The 16,814-nt window shown below is 37.2% G+C and overlaps 1 protein-coding gene across 3 annotated transcripts in view; it reads left to right on the top strand.

Annotated features, from left to right (window-relative positions):
• Nucleotides 1-16,814, top strand: part of LOC110379459 (uncharacterized protein) — a 290,441-nt gene that overhangs the window by 240,502 nt on the left and 33,125 nt on the right. For all 3 annotated transcript variants that reach the window (XR_010276506.1, XM_064034719.1, XM_064034736.1), the window contains one exon: nt 3,669-3,761. Coding sequence is in view for 2 of the 3 variants with exons in the window: in XM_064034719.1 (XP_063890789.1) it covers nt 3,669-3,761 (93 nt within the window). In the remaining variant the exon portion in view is untranslated. The remainder of the gene's footprint in view (nt 1-3,668; nt 3,762-16,814) is intronic.

Raw genomic sequence — 16,814 nt, 5'->3', positions numbered from 1 at the left:
TCCGAGGTAGCGCCTTAACTTGCTCCAGCTACATGCACCGTGTAGACGAACCCTAAGCTTCGATTGTTAAAATATAGCGGGTTTCAATTGCTTTGTAGTTAATCCTGCTAATCCTACTTGCTTTTACTAACATGCATGCCCCGTGCTGTCAGGGTAGTAACTGTTTAGTAATCTGTGCTATGGGTAACTTTCCGTCAGATTGGGGGAGATAGCAGTCCAGTAGTGGACTTCTTTAGGCTGAGATGATCACGCATTTGATTTGCAATACAATACTTACCTAGAGGTATATTTTTTGCAATAAATGTTGAGGAATTTCTTAACTAAAGAAGGGATAGTGCCCAGTTTCTATAGCCTTGAAACTTTTAGTTTCTAACGTATAATCAAGAGAAACTAATTGTTGTTATAGAAACCGAGCTTAAAAGGTCATTTTCAACGCCTCCTCTCTGTATTTAAATACCTTTGTTGTATATTTCAAGCACGGTTCAACATACGTTTAACAGCTAACATTGTATGCTCAAGTTAAGTGAAGTCCGTGTCCGGGAAACTCCCGGGAATGATATGATTACGGTCGCGTTTATCCGGGATGCCGGGATGCCGGGAATTAATGTTCTCTCGCGCATTGCACAGTAATGCAATTAGTCGTGATTGACGCTGGCCGACGCTTATTGTATTAGGTACCTACTTTTATGGTAGCCTACTTTGAAATGTAGGTATGTTTAATACTAACTTCTGCCAGCGGTTTCAGCCGCATCCCGAGGGAATCTCTGCACGAACCCGGATAAAAAGTAGCCTTCCTTGATAAATGGGCTATCTAACAAAGATTTTTTCTAATCGGATCAGTACTTCCTGAGATTAACGCGTTCAAACAAACAAACAAACAAACAAACTCTTCAGCTTTATAATATTAGTATAGCCTTTTATAAAAGCCTTTGCTGTCCCACTGCTGGGCAAAGACCTCCCCCATAGCTTTCCATCATTCTCTATTCGCCGCTGTTTGAAGCCAGCTGAAAAATACACTAAGCTAAAATGATGGGATACAACTAATTTCATCATCTGCCTAGCCTTATCCCAACTATGTTGGCATCGGCTTCCAGTGTAACGGGATGCAGTTGAGTACCAGTGTTTCACATGCAGCGAACTATCTGACCTCCTCAACCCAGTTATCCGCGAAACTTGACTCACACTTTCTGGCTTCTACCCGAAACGACTGCCAATCATGTTCAAATGACAGCCGGAACCCACCAATGTATCGTGCCTTCCGAAACGTAGAAGAACCCGTCAATTAGTGCTACTAATTTACCAGCTCATAATATTATTGCACTAATTTCTCGGTATTGAAATAAAAGCAGTATGCTTCTCTGGTGTAAAATGCGACTAATTACGTGCAGTTACTAATTGATACTCCACTGTTCAGTTTGCACCGTCGGGGGCTCGACTCTGAGTACTCGCGAACAAACAACGCCACTCGTGTATATATTGTTATGAGCTAAGATGCTGTGAGTGGGAACTTAATGCTGCCATTTTATTTTCATTAGGGTTCCGTAGGCGAAGAGAAAAGAGTGTATATGCAGTTTCTTGCTAGTTCTTGTCGATAAGACCTACAACCTGGAACCACTGAGCTATTAACAACCTGTAACAACTCGTTAAAAACCAGCCAAGTGCGAGTCGGACTCGCGCACGAAAGGTTCCGTACCAGAGCAAAAATGAGCAAAAAAATTACGTTTTTTTGTAGTTTTCAGTATTTGATGTTATAGCGGCAACAGAAATACAAAACATGTCAAGACGCCTCCCCAAGACCGCATCTACTAACTGTTCTGTATACAACGGTTTGTTCAATAATACTTTCTATTCTTGACTTAATGAACGAACTTTCAAGTTAATATTTTAGCAGTAAGTACGAACAAACTGTCATGCACAATGTTATTGTAGTATTCATTGAACAGAAAACTGCAGTGAACTGAGAATAGCGGAAATTTCACAAGCCTTAGTTACGTTGACACTATTGTTTTTTGAAATGTCCATTACAGGGTTTGTTTCTTTAGTTTTCGTTGATTCATTCGAAAATATTTGCGGGAAAATTTCCAGTTTCAAAATCGATTCACGTGAATTATTATTTAAGTACTGTTTTAGTATGTGTAACCAACACGACTTTCTTTTATATAATAGGATAGATTACCTGTTTAATTATTATTGTTTTCAAGAGACTCTTTTTTGAAAATAAACATCTTTCAACCTAAAATTTCACAATTTATGTTCTCAAACCCGGATTCCTAAAAAGAGCTTTCAGTCCAATTTAACAGGCTTTCATTCAGTGCCTTCGAATACATATTTCATTAGACAGCCGGACCACTCAAAGCTGTTGGGATCAAATCAAAGAGAACTTGTATAACGGAGCCAATGACCGACGATTTCGAGGGAACCTAGAGAATCCCTCTAGTTACGGTCACTCTACAACTCCTTACATCTGCCTATACTAATCTAGAGAGGATAACTTTGTTTGTTTGGTTGTAATGGATAAACTCAATAACTACTGGACCGATTTCAAATTCTCCATTTAATTAATTCTTTCACCATTAGAAAGGTATATTATCTGCGAGTAACATAGGCTATATTTTATCCCGGTGCGAGCTCAAAATATCTCGTGTGTGGCTGAACCGATTTTGACACGATTTCCAGAACAGTATTTATAAGACTTTAATTATTGAAGTTGGTTTTATTTCTTTTGTACAAAGTTTTTAATACACTTCCACCCACCATGTACTTAAGATTAAATAAAATCAACAGCCATTCATTTTTTATGGGTTCCTTCAGCAGAAACCTTATATCAGACGTATTGTTCCGACAATATGAAAAGAAAACGAACAATCGGGAGTAGGTCGATATAGCTTCGATTAGCAGGGCACATTATACGCCTCGCCATGGGAACCGTTGCCATAGAGTAAGTACGTACTTTCAGGTTGCTTAAAGACTTTGGCGCCGACAATACGTACTTGAGATGCTCTGGTTTTGTAACCCGTCTGTTCATGTAGTAATATGTTTGGATACAGGACTGTTCTGACACCTTTGTGTAGCGTGTCAAACGCCTGCAGTGATGCAACTTTGAGTCAATCTTGCTGCATTGCTGGATTTACTAAGAATTTTGAGACAAGCGCTAAGAATATTATTTTGGATGTGAGTCTGTGAGTCTACGACCTTTTCATTGTGTGAAATCTTCAGATAACTTCTCCCGCAGTGAGTGCAGCGTGAGGGTCAGACTCTTACTGACTAAAACTAATAAAAAATGCTCCTTCTTAAGCCCTTTATGTACCAGCGCCGCGGTAACTCTTTCAAACAGTGCCGTAGCAAAGTCTATGACTTCAATGTAGCTTAAAATGTGCTATGTGATTATCAGCCGGGGAGTTGCTGGATAGTTTTTTGCGCCACTTCTTCCCAGCAAAAACATACCTATATGAAGTGTTGAAGGGTGGGCGGTTTGGGGGCAGTTCTTTGTATCTTTTTTTTTTACGTTCGTAAAGTGCTGTTTTGCAGCCAAATTTGAATAAATGATTTTTGATTTTCAAAGTACACAGTCGTCCTTAGCTATAACCCTATTGTAAAAGCTCGTAAAAATACTGGTGAATCTCAAATATTATGATTATGAAAAATGTAACTGTTATTGTTTGTTGCAGCATCCTGTTCGCTGACATTTGCGGCTTCACCTCGCTATCAGACCAGTGCACCGCTGAGGAGCTAGTCCGCCTTCTCAACGAGCTCTTCGCCAGGTCAGCACCACACACAATATACACACTAGTTGATTTTTAGGGTTCCGTACCCAAAAGGACCCCTTCGTGCGCGAGTTCGACTCGCACTTGGCCGGTATTTTTTATTTTATTTTGTATAATAGGTTCGCCAACAATTGTTTACACAATTTAAATTATAAAGCACATGCTTAACAATATTATTCCAGTGTAACAATCACTTCTGTGAATTAGACGAACACCACCTTACTACAAAAACTTAAACATCTGTTGAACACTTGTCTAAAACAAGTGTGGCTGCAAAACAGGCCTCATTTCAACGTCATAATTCATTTTCTAGACAAGTGTTCAACAGACGTTTAAAAGTTTTTATGGTTCAACGGCATATGTTTAAATTATTACGGACCAGAATTAAAAGTTTAATTCAAAAGCAATAATCAATTTAAATTAGGTAACAAAGAGTTTCACACACAATTATACAAAATTCATATAAGTAGATAGATCGTTGAACTATGTAGATAAAAAAAATAATAATATGTAGTTACACTAATTGCTTTTTCCCGTCGATTTCTACCAGATTAAACTCCAGCAAAATTAATTAACCGTACAATCCGAAGGCAGCTACGTTTCCCGATTACGGACGGTTCAATGAGCATACACAGAAAGTCATTTGCTGTAGTTCCCATCGGCTGTCGTTTAATTATGAATCTGATCCGATGTGTAAATATTCATCTCGGTTGCATCAGCTCGCTAGAGATGTGCATTTGTCTCGGTGTCGCGTCGCCCGTGTCGGTCGCGGGGAAATGAGAAAAAAGCATTGATTTGAGGAACCTAAGGAATTACTATCGATAAGTCGAAATGGCCGCAAGAAAGTGTGCATTTTGTACCTAAGTTGATGATTAATTTAATGTCACACACGTCGCGGTAAAATCGACTGCGCTAATGACAATAATGTCCCATTTTAAATGTGACTTATATAAAAGTAGCTTCTGCCTGCGTTTTCACCCGCGTTCCGTATAGTGACAAAAACTATCCTTCTCCAGAGTGTAAACTATCTTCCATAAAATTTTCAGCTTAAACGGTTCAGTCATTCTTGAGTTAACTAACACGACCTTCTTTTATAAATATAGAAGACTAGCCGTTTTCCCGCGGTTTCACCCGCGTCCCGTGGAAGCTACTGCCCGCACCGAGATAAAATATAGCCTATGTTACTCGCAGATAATATAGCTTTCTAATGGTGAAAGAATATTTAAAATCGGTCCAGTAGTTTTTGAGTTTATCCATTACAACCAAAGAAACAAAGTTTTCCTATTTATAATATGAGTATAGGTAGATAAGACTTTAGCAGTAAAGAGTAATAATGAAATTATTTTTAACTAGCTGGTGCCCGCGACTTCGTCTGCGCAGGTTTAGTATTTCGTACAATATGTTTACAAATTGTAGCCTGTGTGTTATTCTGACGTATAAGCTATATTATTGTAAAGTTTCATTAAAATCCATTCAGTAGTTTTTGCGTGAAAGAGTAACAAACATCCATACAATATACATACAAACTTTAGCGTTTATAATATTAGTAGGATTCTGTTGTTGTTTTAATTTATAGCTTGCGATTATGCGTTTATTTTGATCTATCAGAACGATACTTTTCCTTGTGGTAACAAAGAAATAGACAAGCCATTGTGCATCCAGGATGATTGTAAATCAATGCGAAAAATACGTCGTCGCGTCCAATCGTGTATAAATTCAGTAATTCGTTGAATAATGAATGACTAGTCGAGCCCGGGGCGACAGTCGCAAGCCAAGGGGAACATCACTAATGAAAATAAACGAGGAATTCTCATTTTTTCTTGCGAAAAATATGCTTCCGTAAGAGTTGTTTAAATAAAAATCTACAAGACGGCAGTCGGCAAGGGCTTGCTACGAGCCCCAGTAATTTTGTTTAGCCAATATTGGCTTTAGCCTAAGTTCAACAGCGTTATATAATTCGCTAATTTGCTTCAAGCAACACGTGTTAATTATTAATTATGTAACGGCAATTAGTTCACAGATTGGAGCCATTTGTAATCACATATTTGCGTTTGTTTACCAGTCTCTCGCATCCTGTTCTTGTTATTTACACAAAGTTTGGCGTAGCTGAAGCAGTGTTGTACGTAAACAGTGGATTTCAATTTAAATTACGTTGACTAACTATACTATGATTTACATGTACCTATGTATATTAAAACCTGACATTCACCCGCGGTTTCACCCGACTTCCGTGCGAACTACTTTCCACACCAAAATAAAAATAGCCTACTTTATTTCCGATTAATAATTTATATTGCTACCAAATTTCATCAAAATCTGTCCAGTAATTTCCGCGTGAAGAAGTCACAAACAAACATACCCGTTTTCGCCTTTAGAATGCAAATACTTACATTTTATTACTTAGTTCAACCGATTCCTTCAAATGATTAGTTCCAAAGCCACATAAGCTGGCACGCCGTTAATCTCAAGACGGCCTTTAACCCTTAAATGTTAACCTTCTCAGGATCCAGGTGATAATGTTAGGTCGGGGGTATTAGAGGCGGCAACTCGACGCGAGCGCTCCCGTTACAAATTGCGGCCCTTCGGATAATAGGCGCGAGTTAGTAACTGTTTTGTAGCGTGCAGATTAATTGGGGAGTAAGACGAAGCGGGGTTGCTGGTTGAGACTGAATGCTGAACGCCTTATGGGTACGAAAGATTTTTTGTAAAGACTCTCATTAATAAAAATCAATTTTAGGTTACTTATCAGCATATTGGTTGAAAATATTGCACTTTATTCCTGACAGATTCTATGGCATACTAATCTTCATTCTGGAACTACTTCCCGCATCCGGTCCAAGATATACTTAATATTAAAAATGCGAAAGTAACTCTATATGTTTGCCCCGCTTTCGCTTAAAAACAACTTAGCCGACTAAAATGGGTACACAGATAGTGTAAAGCCTGAGAACAGATATGGGACATTTTTTATCCAAGTGCGGGAAGTAATTCCCTCGGGACGCTGATTGAACAGTGCAGAATAGCTTGTAGCCTATATTTTACTAATCCACATACTCATCAATCAGAAAAATAATATTTTCTGATTTATATACATTACTGCCAAGTTTCATCAAAATTCGTTCAACCCTTCAAGTGTGAACTAACACACACCTACTCCTATACGTACGTTAACAAACTTTCACCTGTATTATTAGTGCGATAGAACCCGCAAATTGTGTTGCGGTCAGACCTCATATCGTGTACCTTCATGTGGTACTTAGTTCAAGGTACGAGGTCGATAATGACGCGTGTCCCTGTCCCATTCGGCTATTAATCTATTTTGTGGTACAACTGTCGAGAACAGTTGCCACGAGGAATGTCAACGGCTGTCAACCGCTGTCAATATGTCACGCGCAACTAGCGGCTTACCAATATAGGGTTTGCCAAATGTGTGTGCCGCTTTGAAGAGTACCTAGGAGAGATTCAAATAGAATTGTTCGCGAAAAAATGTGTACGGTGCAAAACGCGTCCGCGTACAAAGTCAGCAATTTTGAGGACATAAGAAATCAAATTTGTAAGAAGAAGAAGAAAGAAAAGATGTTTATTGACACAAGAACATGAAATAACAGCCGATTTTCCGATCGATTTTTCTACGCTTGACACATTCCGAGGGTCAAAAAATCGGTCGTGCGGTTTCACGTGTCATCGTTTTAGCCGGTAGTAGTCAATTGTTTGTTGTCACTCGTAAGAACACCAGCTCATGAACCGTGCGGAAAATCCGCTAGTGTGGAAGCGCTGTAAATGTAGCAGCACGTTTGAAATGAAAACCAAACTTTTCCTTTTTAGATTGTCAGTTAAAAATACAAGATATGGTTACAAAAAAAGCATAATAACGATGTAGATGGAACGTGACATGCGCCTTACGTGTGAATTCTAAACTCAATGCTTTGACGATTTACACCAAGTCCGTCAACTCGTGCGAATACCTTTATCGTTTGTGTCGCATTTCACACGCTTGTACACCTGCCGAAAGAGGTTTTATTTGAAACAATTCATTATTGTAAGTAAATGAAACGATATATGGAGCGTGTATGGTAAGAAAACTGCGTGTACTGCTACCAAATATAATAGAGATAAAGGCAGAAGGATTATGATGAATAAAGTGCATAAAAGACGATAAGGCTACAAAGAGTGTTTTGTGAGATGATGTCCAATAGGATGGTATGGAAAAGAAAACATGCTGCGCGGTCGGCGCACAAATAATAAATTGGGAAGAGACCTTTCTGCGTTGTAATGCGAAGTACCTATTACTATTTGTAAATTAAATATTGTTTTTGTCCAAATGCTACAAATCCGTAAAGAACCATGCGCAATAATTCCTAATTGTGAAAAAAGTGCGGATCAGAGCAAACGTATTTATCATTTGACAGATGATAAAGTGGTGGCGCCATACTGCGGTCATCCATCACGCCGGACCAAACCGGACGAAACCGGACCGGGCCGGATCCCACAAACATCGATATTTTCTAATGAACCGCGAATTTTATTGCTAAAGGGCCTTTTGATAAATAGCCGTGTTGCTTGTTTCGGGTTTTCACAATTTCATATATTTTTTTGTATATGGTAATTTATGAACTGGGAAATGACACATTTTTTGTTTTTATGGAATTAATTCTCCATTTTACTGTCATGTATTCTATTTTATTTTTTCAAAAAATTCAGAGGAAATATTAGTCCCACGTGGGCAGGTGATATAGCTCTTTTAGCTGTAATAAAATATTGGAATAATATCAATGTAATCCTGTTTGAGATTGCGTGAAGTAAACTGTGACGTCACGGACCATGGCGCCGCGAATGTAAGGGACTCCTACGCTACGTAAAAATACATTCCTAAATACAGATACTTACTAAATAAGAGATTTTTACTGGACATGGAAGCTGAACACTATAATAATAGCGTTCTTGAGATAGGAAGGGGTTAATTCCAGGTTAGACAATTACGTATCAATGTATATATTCTGTGTAATGTATGTATGTATGTCTTGGACACACTGACTAACTAAATATCTCGAGACGAGATAACCCGGACTATTAAGCCAAAAATCGTCAACGCCTTGAGCAAGCGTGGCAAGCAAAGGCACCCGCCTTTACTTGCCACGCTCGACGCACCGAGCACGAGCGAAGCACAAGCGGAGCCGTTCTCGGCTTCGTCGTTCGCGACTCAAGTGTGGACGTAAAACGAACCTACAACGAAATCCCTTTGTGGTCGTCAAAAACCGACAACAGGCGGAGCGCAGCCGAGCACGAACGAAATGCTCGCAGCGCGCTCGTTAGACGCTTGTAAGTTGGTCTACACTAGACGAATTGTGCTCGGCTCGTGCTCCGCTCGCGCTCGGCTCTCCTAGCGTAGACGCAGCTTTAGCTTATTCTTTCTCTGTATGGGAAGAAGCCGAAACCCAGCAGAAGGACTATAAAAAGGCTGATAGATATTATTAAATGTATGTTGAGGGCAATGGGAAAAGACAACAATGGACGTAGTACAAGTTTTATATACGTTTAGCTATCAGAAATAGTCTATTTATGCATGCCCGCAGAGATTAGCCATTATTAAAGACTGGATTGTGCAATCACATACATGCATATGCGTGCATATTTAAAGTTTTTTAAGTTGCATATAATCCGGTCTTCAGCCATAATTTTTATTTCCGTACCCCCTTTTCCCCTCTACCTGGGTTCATTACGTACGAGTGGCATCGGTGCACCGTAAAAGGTGCAATAAGGGCCGGCGCGGATTTACGAGCCCCCGAGGTGCCGCAAGCGGCGCGCACGTTCCGATTTATTTGTCGCACTTAATCTCTCTCGTTGAGCAAACAGTCGCGGTGGGGGCGCGTGACTGCAGTGCGTGAGTCGGACTGTTGTCGTCGCATACTATAGCGTCATTGTTATGGTCCTACATAGTCCCATAGACGCCTATTACGGCAAAGTTCTGTTGATTTGGTCTTAGGAATACCGAATCTTTTGTGCAGCTGAGAGCTGTCAATTCTCAAGGAAAAATGGACGCAGCAAAAAACGATCAGATCATAATAAATAATATTGACTTAATGTTATATTGTAACCTCTAGGCAGCATATAAACAGATTCTTTATTAGATACTCGTAGGTTAAAATTAAATATATATTTTCTTTCTTCTTTCTATATTAGTGAAATCTACCATTAGTCATTTAATAATCTCGGGAAATTATGGACCGATTCGAAAAAAAATCATTGTTACATAGCCCATTTATCGCGGAAGTGTACATTGTATATTTAATCGGGTTTGCGGGTTGAAACCTAGTTAAGTAGCTGGTAAAACCTAGTTCATATAATGAACACTGAATAGATAATCATCCCCTAAAAATATTGTAATTCTTATGCCCGTTTTCACCAACAATCTCTTAACGTTTCCCTAACTAAGTGTCACTTAGAATAAGGACTCCCCCAATAATAAAGGTTATAAGGGACATTTAAACTTTGGTGAAAACGAAATTCGTATTAAGTGTTCCCTAAATGCTCGTAGGGAATCCCTAAAATTAGGTATTTCTTCTTGAAAATGGGCGTGAATCACATAAAACTATCTTAGTCCGTTGTTGGGACATTCGGCTTTAAATAACCATCGTACACACATTAGCAGGTATTGGGCAGAGGGTTAGAGAGTTAAGCACCATTACTGTGACAAACTGAACTAAAAACAAATAGGTCACATGCCACGGGATTTATTGTACCCATGGAACTTTGATTACATTGCTGAAGCGGCCGTATATTGTGTTATAATGATCTGAAGAGTCTGTAGCGGTAAATATGGCTTTGTAGTCTATACCTACTAATAAAATAAAAGGGAAACACTGTTTTGCTTGTTTGTATCCTAAAGGCTCCGAAACTACTGAACCGATTTGTCTTTTTCTGTACTTGTACTGCTAAAAACCGCCCGCCGAATTGTATATACGCTGCCCAGGCTACATAATTTTGGCGGCTGAATATAGTCTTCATCTTAACTCTTCCTTATACATATTCTTTATAAACTTGATACTAGTATCTGCTAAAGTAAATACTGTTCAGTATGTATGGCTGATGTCTCATGCAACTTAGATTGCACGGATAGGGTCTCATTAAAAGTTGGCGTCATGACGCCCTCGCGACCGCCAACTATACGGATTCACTTGCATTGAATTTTACTGGAGAATCTAGAACATGGTTAAATGTATTTTATACTAGCCGACTTCGCATGCAGTGGTTTCCCGAGATCTTCAACAAAATACATATCTTTGATGAACACGGAAATACCTACAAACTTAACTACAAACTAAACAAATTATAGAATTACGTATATTAAAACGTTCCTCGAGTGAAAACTCCTTGAAAATCGGTGCAGTAGTTTTTGAGACTATCGCGAACAAACAGACAGACGCGGTGGGGGACTTTGTGTCATAATATGAATAGAAAAACTAACTGTTCCTCGCTGTTCAACCCGTGTACCGTGAGAGCTACTTACGGCATACAGATAAAAAACAGCCTTTGTCGATTTTCATGCTTTATTCTATAAATAGTCCAAATGATTAAGTTTTGGCATGGAAGCGCTACAGATAGATGAAGCTACTTTCGAATTTATAATATTAGCCAGGACAGTTGAAAAAAATCTACATACACAATACATGTTATTAATACGAAACGACTATCCCGCGACCACAAAATTTTATACCACAAAAGTTTCCAGCTAAAAAATGTAAAATTTTAGCTGGAATCAAGCCAGACTGCATACAGGGACTTATATACATATATGTACGGTTATTATATTTAAAACCCTTTTAACAACGTAAAATCCGGGAGATTAACTTTAACAACAGCCATTTTGTTTTAGCGCTGCGCTGAAGCAAATTTCCGGACGTAAAGTAAAATTTCACCAATATAACCTGTATCATCATCATCATCAGCCTTTTTATCGTCCCACTGCTGGGCTGCGGCCTCCTCTCACACAGAGAAGGATTGAGCGTTAATCACCACGCTTGCTCTTTGCGGGTTGGTGATCTCTAGACTGTATAGTCCAGTTTTGTTGTTTCCTCGAGATGTTTTCCTTTACCTTTTAATCAGATATATTAGTAGGTACCTTCCACCTGTATTGATATCTATACTAATATTACCTATACAGTAAAATCTTTGGGACCGCCAAAATTCTTTGGGATTTCCAAAATTCTTTCACTGATAACTACAATGTTTCTGAGTTCCATAGGCTATATTTTATCCCGGTACGAGCAGTAGTTCCCAGGGGACGCGGGTGAAACCGCGGGAAAACGGCTAGTTTGCTACATGACCTTTGTGAATGGTTAACTCTGAGGATTATCACATCGACGTCCGATACGACTGACAGTATGACGGTCAGACTCCGCTGAATAAATAATGACTGACAGCGGCACACGTTGACAACGAAACGTGTATTTATTATCTGTGTCCCCTATTAATGTACCACCCGTTCTAATGAATAAACCCAACTCGTCTATGGGTGTTACGACTTTTCACATTAATTATTTCACTCACCCTTGCTCGCTACGTGTTCGGGGTTTCTCACCCGTCTGCCCATAAGTTTTAGTCTAAATAAAATATGTTTTACTAAAGCAACCTTCATAAATACGTTAGCTTTTATTTTATAGCTACCTATAACCAAAATTTTTGTCTAACCATTCTGATCAGGTATTAGTTAGTCAGGTATAGTTGTCGCCAAACTTTTTGTCGTCACGACATTTGCGTCCAGTCGCTTCTCAAATACCAATGGTATCACTGGCAAGGTGGAGTTTTAAGAGAGACAGACCATAATATGCGCGTATTTGTGATTAAAAAGTACTGTATACAAAATATTAAGTAGTTACTTACTAATCCAGACGTAACATCCTTAGGTTTTTCCCTTCTAATACGTGGTACCTTTGAGTATCACAGACACGTACGGTTCGCCTCATTCAGCCCGCTTGGAATGTCCCACAGTCTCGCAGATACTTTAGATACAAGATGTTTGAGGCAGTTTGCGTGTTCCCAACCTACAATTTGGCTGAAAAACTTTAAGCGGCACAGCTAAACTAAATGTGGATATTTTTAGAACCGTGAATTAAAGAAAGGAAAACTATTTATTGACACAAGTTTAATTTGCCTATACGAAGTTACAGTTGTTGAGGTAGATGGATCGAATTGAAAGATTTGATATTGTATTTTAATTTATTATAATGAAAAGAACACATTTGGAGCACACCATTTTTTCACACCGAGCAAGAACAAGAGAACCACAGACAATCAAAAACAGTATTAAGTCTTTTAAGCCACAGATAATAAATTTACTTATTACAACACGCCTCCTTAAATTTATTATCTTATATCATTTAACAAAACTAAATCTTAACAAAACTAAATCTTAACATACAACAACTAAATTAATCTCAACTCCAATCTATTTCTTAAGAAAGCTGTCTTATTCAAACTTTTAGTTAACATATCTGCCAAATTAAATTTAGAATCAATTTTTACAATATCAATTATTTTGTTTTCATAATTCTCATTTATGTAATGATACTGCACTTCAATGTGCTTTGAGTTTTTTGTAAAGTTACCATATTTAGCAATTGCAATTGCACCTGAATTATCTACATACAATTTTGTTGGATCCAGTTTTACATCAAATGATTCACTTAGCATATTTCTAATAAAAAGCACTTCTGACACTGCCTCTGACATAGCAGTATACTCTGCAAAAGTAGAACATTTAGTTACTGTATTTTGTTTACGAGTTTTCCAAAAAATTAAGTTTCCATATAATCTAATAACAAAACCAGTTGTAGATTTTCTATCCACATTATCTCCTGCATAATCAGAATCTACCATACAATCTAAGATGTCAGTGTTTACATTATCAGAGTATGTTAACTTTAGACTTTTAGTTTTATACAAATACTTTAATATTCTCATTGCATATTTATAATGTGTTTGGTTATAACAACTTTGATATCGGCTTAGATAATTTACACTGTATGCAACATCTGGCCTTGTGCCTGTACTAATATACAATAATTCACCTATTATATTTCTGTACTTAATACTTTCATCTACTTCTTTAGCTTGTTCTAGTTTTAAATTTGTTTCCATCGGAGTATCATATAACTTAGTATTATTCAGACCATACTTTGCAGCCAAAGATTCAATATATTTTGTTTGGTTTAGAGTCATAGTACTTTTATCATTGCTATAATCAATATCAATCCCAATATAGGTTTTAATTTTCCCTAAGTCTTTCATTGCAAATTTTTTCATCAGATTGGTTTTTACTTCTATTATTTTATCTCTGTCTTTACAACAAATTAAAAAATCATCGACAAATATTAAAATGTATATTGGATCTTTGCTTGCTCTGTTAACATAAAGACAGTAATCATAGTTACTTCTAACAAAATTTAGTGTACTAATAAATTTATCAAAACAATCATACCATACTCTAGGACTCTCTTTGAGACCGTAGAGTGCCTTTTGAAGTTTGTAAACTCTACTGTCACCAGTTTCATAACCTTCAGGTTGATTAACATACACTTCTGACTTTACATCTGCATTTAAAAAGGCTGTCTCTACATCCATCTGTTCAACAAATGCGTGGCCCGCGCTAGAGGCGTGAGCGCCGAGTGCAGCAGCGAGCGCAGCGCCAGCAGCCGCCAGCTGCGGTCCTGCAGCTACACCTGCATGAAATTATTTTTACAACTGTATGACAATAGAATTTTCAAAGTTTGCATTTTTCCTACTGGTGAATAGGCATTATCAATGCATTCATTTTGTTGGAATCCCTTCACAACTAATCTAGCTTTATAAACATTATTGCTTTTCCTTCTAAAAACCCATTTAATATCTATAACCTTTCTATCTTTTGGTCTTTCAACAAGTTGCCAAGTATTATTTTTATTTAAACTATTAATTTCAGAGTTCATTGCCATTTGCCATTGTTTGGACTCATTTGAGGTCATCGCCTCCTCAAAAGTGTCTGGAACACTTGCATCAATGTAGTTAACATATATAAAATGTGAAACTGGATTACCATATCTTAAAACTGGATTTCTAATTCTTTTATGTGATTCTACTTTATCCTTTTCATTATTATCATTTGAACTATCGTCATTAGAATAAGTCTCGTCTACATCTACAAAATTTTCATCGCTATCCTCATCAGTTTTAGCTGTATCGTCGGAAGTTTTCTGAGTTTCTAAACATTTATCTTTCTCATCATCTAATTTTTCTAAGCAAATCAGTTCTGTATTTTCTTCAACTACCTGAACATGTCTAGCATTAATTATTCTATTATTTAATAGAACTCGATAACTATTTTCATTATAACCCACTAAAACTCCTACTTGTGCTTTATCATCCCATTTAGTTTTTCTTAAAGCTTCAGGAACCCTGACAAAAACTCTACTTCCATATATTTTTAGGTGCTCAACATTTGGTTTTATTCTAAAAAAGATCTCATATGGAGTTTTATTTTCTACTGTATTTGCAATAGTTCGATTTTTTAAATATGCTGCTGTCTTTATTGCTTCAGGCCAATATCTTCTGTGAATTTTAGCTTCTCTCATTAAACACCTAGCTATATCCATAGCAGATCTATTATATCTTTCCGCTACCCCATTTAATTCATGGACATAGGGTGGACATGGTAATAACTCTATACCCTTCTGCCTAATAAAGTTATAAATTTCCTTATTTAAATATTCTTTACCATTATCGCATTGAATTTTCTTAACTTTTTTGTCAAATTTATTTTCTACTAAATTTACAAATTCTATCAAACAACTAGCAACTTCAGACTTACTTTTAATACAAAATATCCTTGTGCATTTACTATAGTCATCAATAAACGTGAGGAAATACTTTTCTCCTCCATATCCAGATGTGTTATGTGGACCATTCAAATCAGTATGAATCAATTCTAAGGTTTCAGTAGTTTTTGTTCTATTATTTTCAAAAGGGACATTACTCATTTTACTTTGAATACAATTGGAACATTTCATGTCTATACCTTCAATCCTATCAGGCAAACCGTGTACTAATTTATTATTTATCAATTTATTTAAATACTGAAAGTTTACATGACCGAGTGCTCTATGCCATTTCTCTTTTTGAGTCAATTTAACTGAATGTGTATATATCTCATTTTTACAGACAAAACTTTTTAAGCAATACAAGTTGTTTATTTTATTAGCCACTGCAATTAATTCTCTTACACCATTATAAATCTTTGCATAATCATTTTTAGCTACTATTGTGCAACTTTTGGTTATCTTTGAAAGACTTAACAAATTTTGTTTAATACCCTCAACATAATAAACATTTTTCAAATCTACATTCTTTTGGTTGTAATAGTTCTTAAAATAAATTTTAACAGTATCGACTTTGGTAGCTTTTAACATTTTACCATCTGGCAGTTTTACATTGACAGGACTTTTTAAATCAACTGAATTATAAAAATATGTATCATTATTTATTATATGGTCAGTACACCCACTATCTAAAAGCCAATTAATTTCACTGTTATTGTTATTACATTCATCTGTTTCAATACACCCCCATACCTGACTTTCCGGATTACATATTGTAGCCATCCACGACTCCGATGAGCAGTTGTTTGTTGATTCACCACTGGACTGACCTTGACCACCAAAATGATTTTGACCTGCACCACGGCTATGACCTCTAAAATTGTATTGACCTCTTCCTCGGCTATGACCCCTGTATGCTCCTCCTCTGTTGTAACTTCTTTGATGACCTCGAAATGTCGGATGTCCTTTATTATATTTCTGGCCATGCCAGCAGTCTTTCTTGAAATGACCAGTTTTTCCACAGATAAAGCACTGAGTTACAGATTTGGTAGCGAATGTACTCACATTGTTTTTCTTCTCCGAGTCACTAGCAGCCATATTTTTCTCTTTTATTTTAGAACATACATAATCAACTGTTCTTTGTTGTTCTGGAATCACGTCAAGAAAATCTCCAATATAACTGTAGCTTGGTGGAAGCGCT

The sequence above is a fragment of the Helicoverpa armigera genome, chromosome 1, assembly GCF_030705265.1.
Source record: "Helicoverpa armigera isolate CAAS_96S chromosome 1, ASM3070526v1, whole genome shotgun sequence".
In the NCBI taxonomy this organism is placed as follows: Eukaryota; Metazoa; Arthropoda; class Insecta; order Lepidoptera; family Noctuidae; genus Helicoverpa; species Helicoverpa armigera.
The sequence above is the reverse complement of the archived record's forward strand: the minus strand, read 5'-3'. Positions and strand labels throughout refer to the sequence as shown.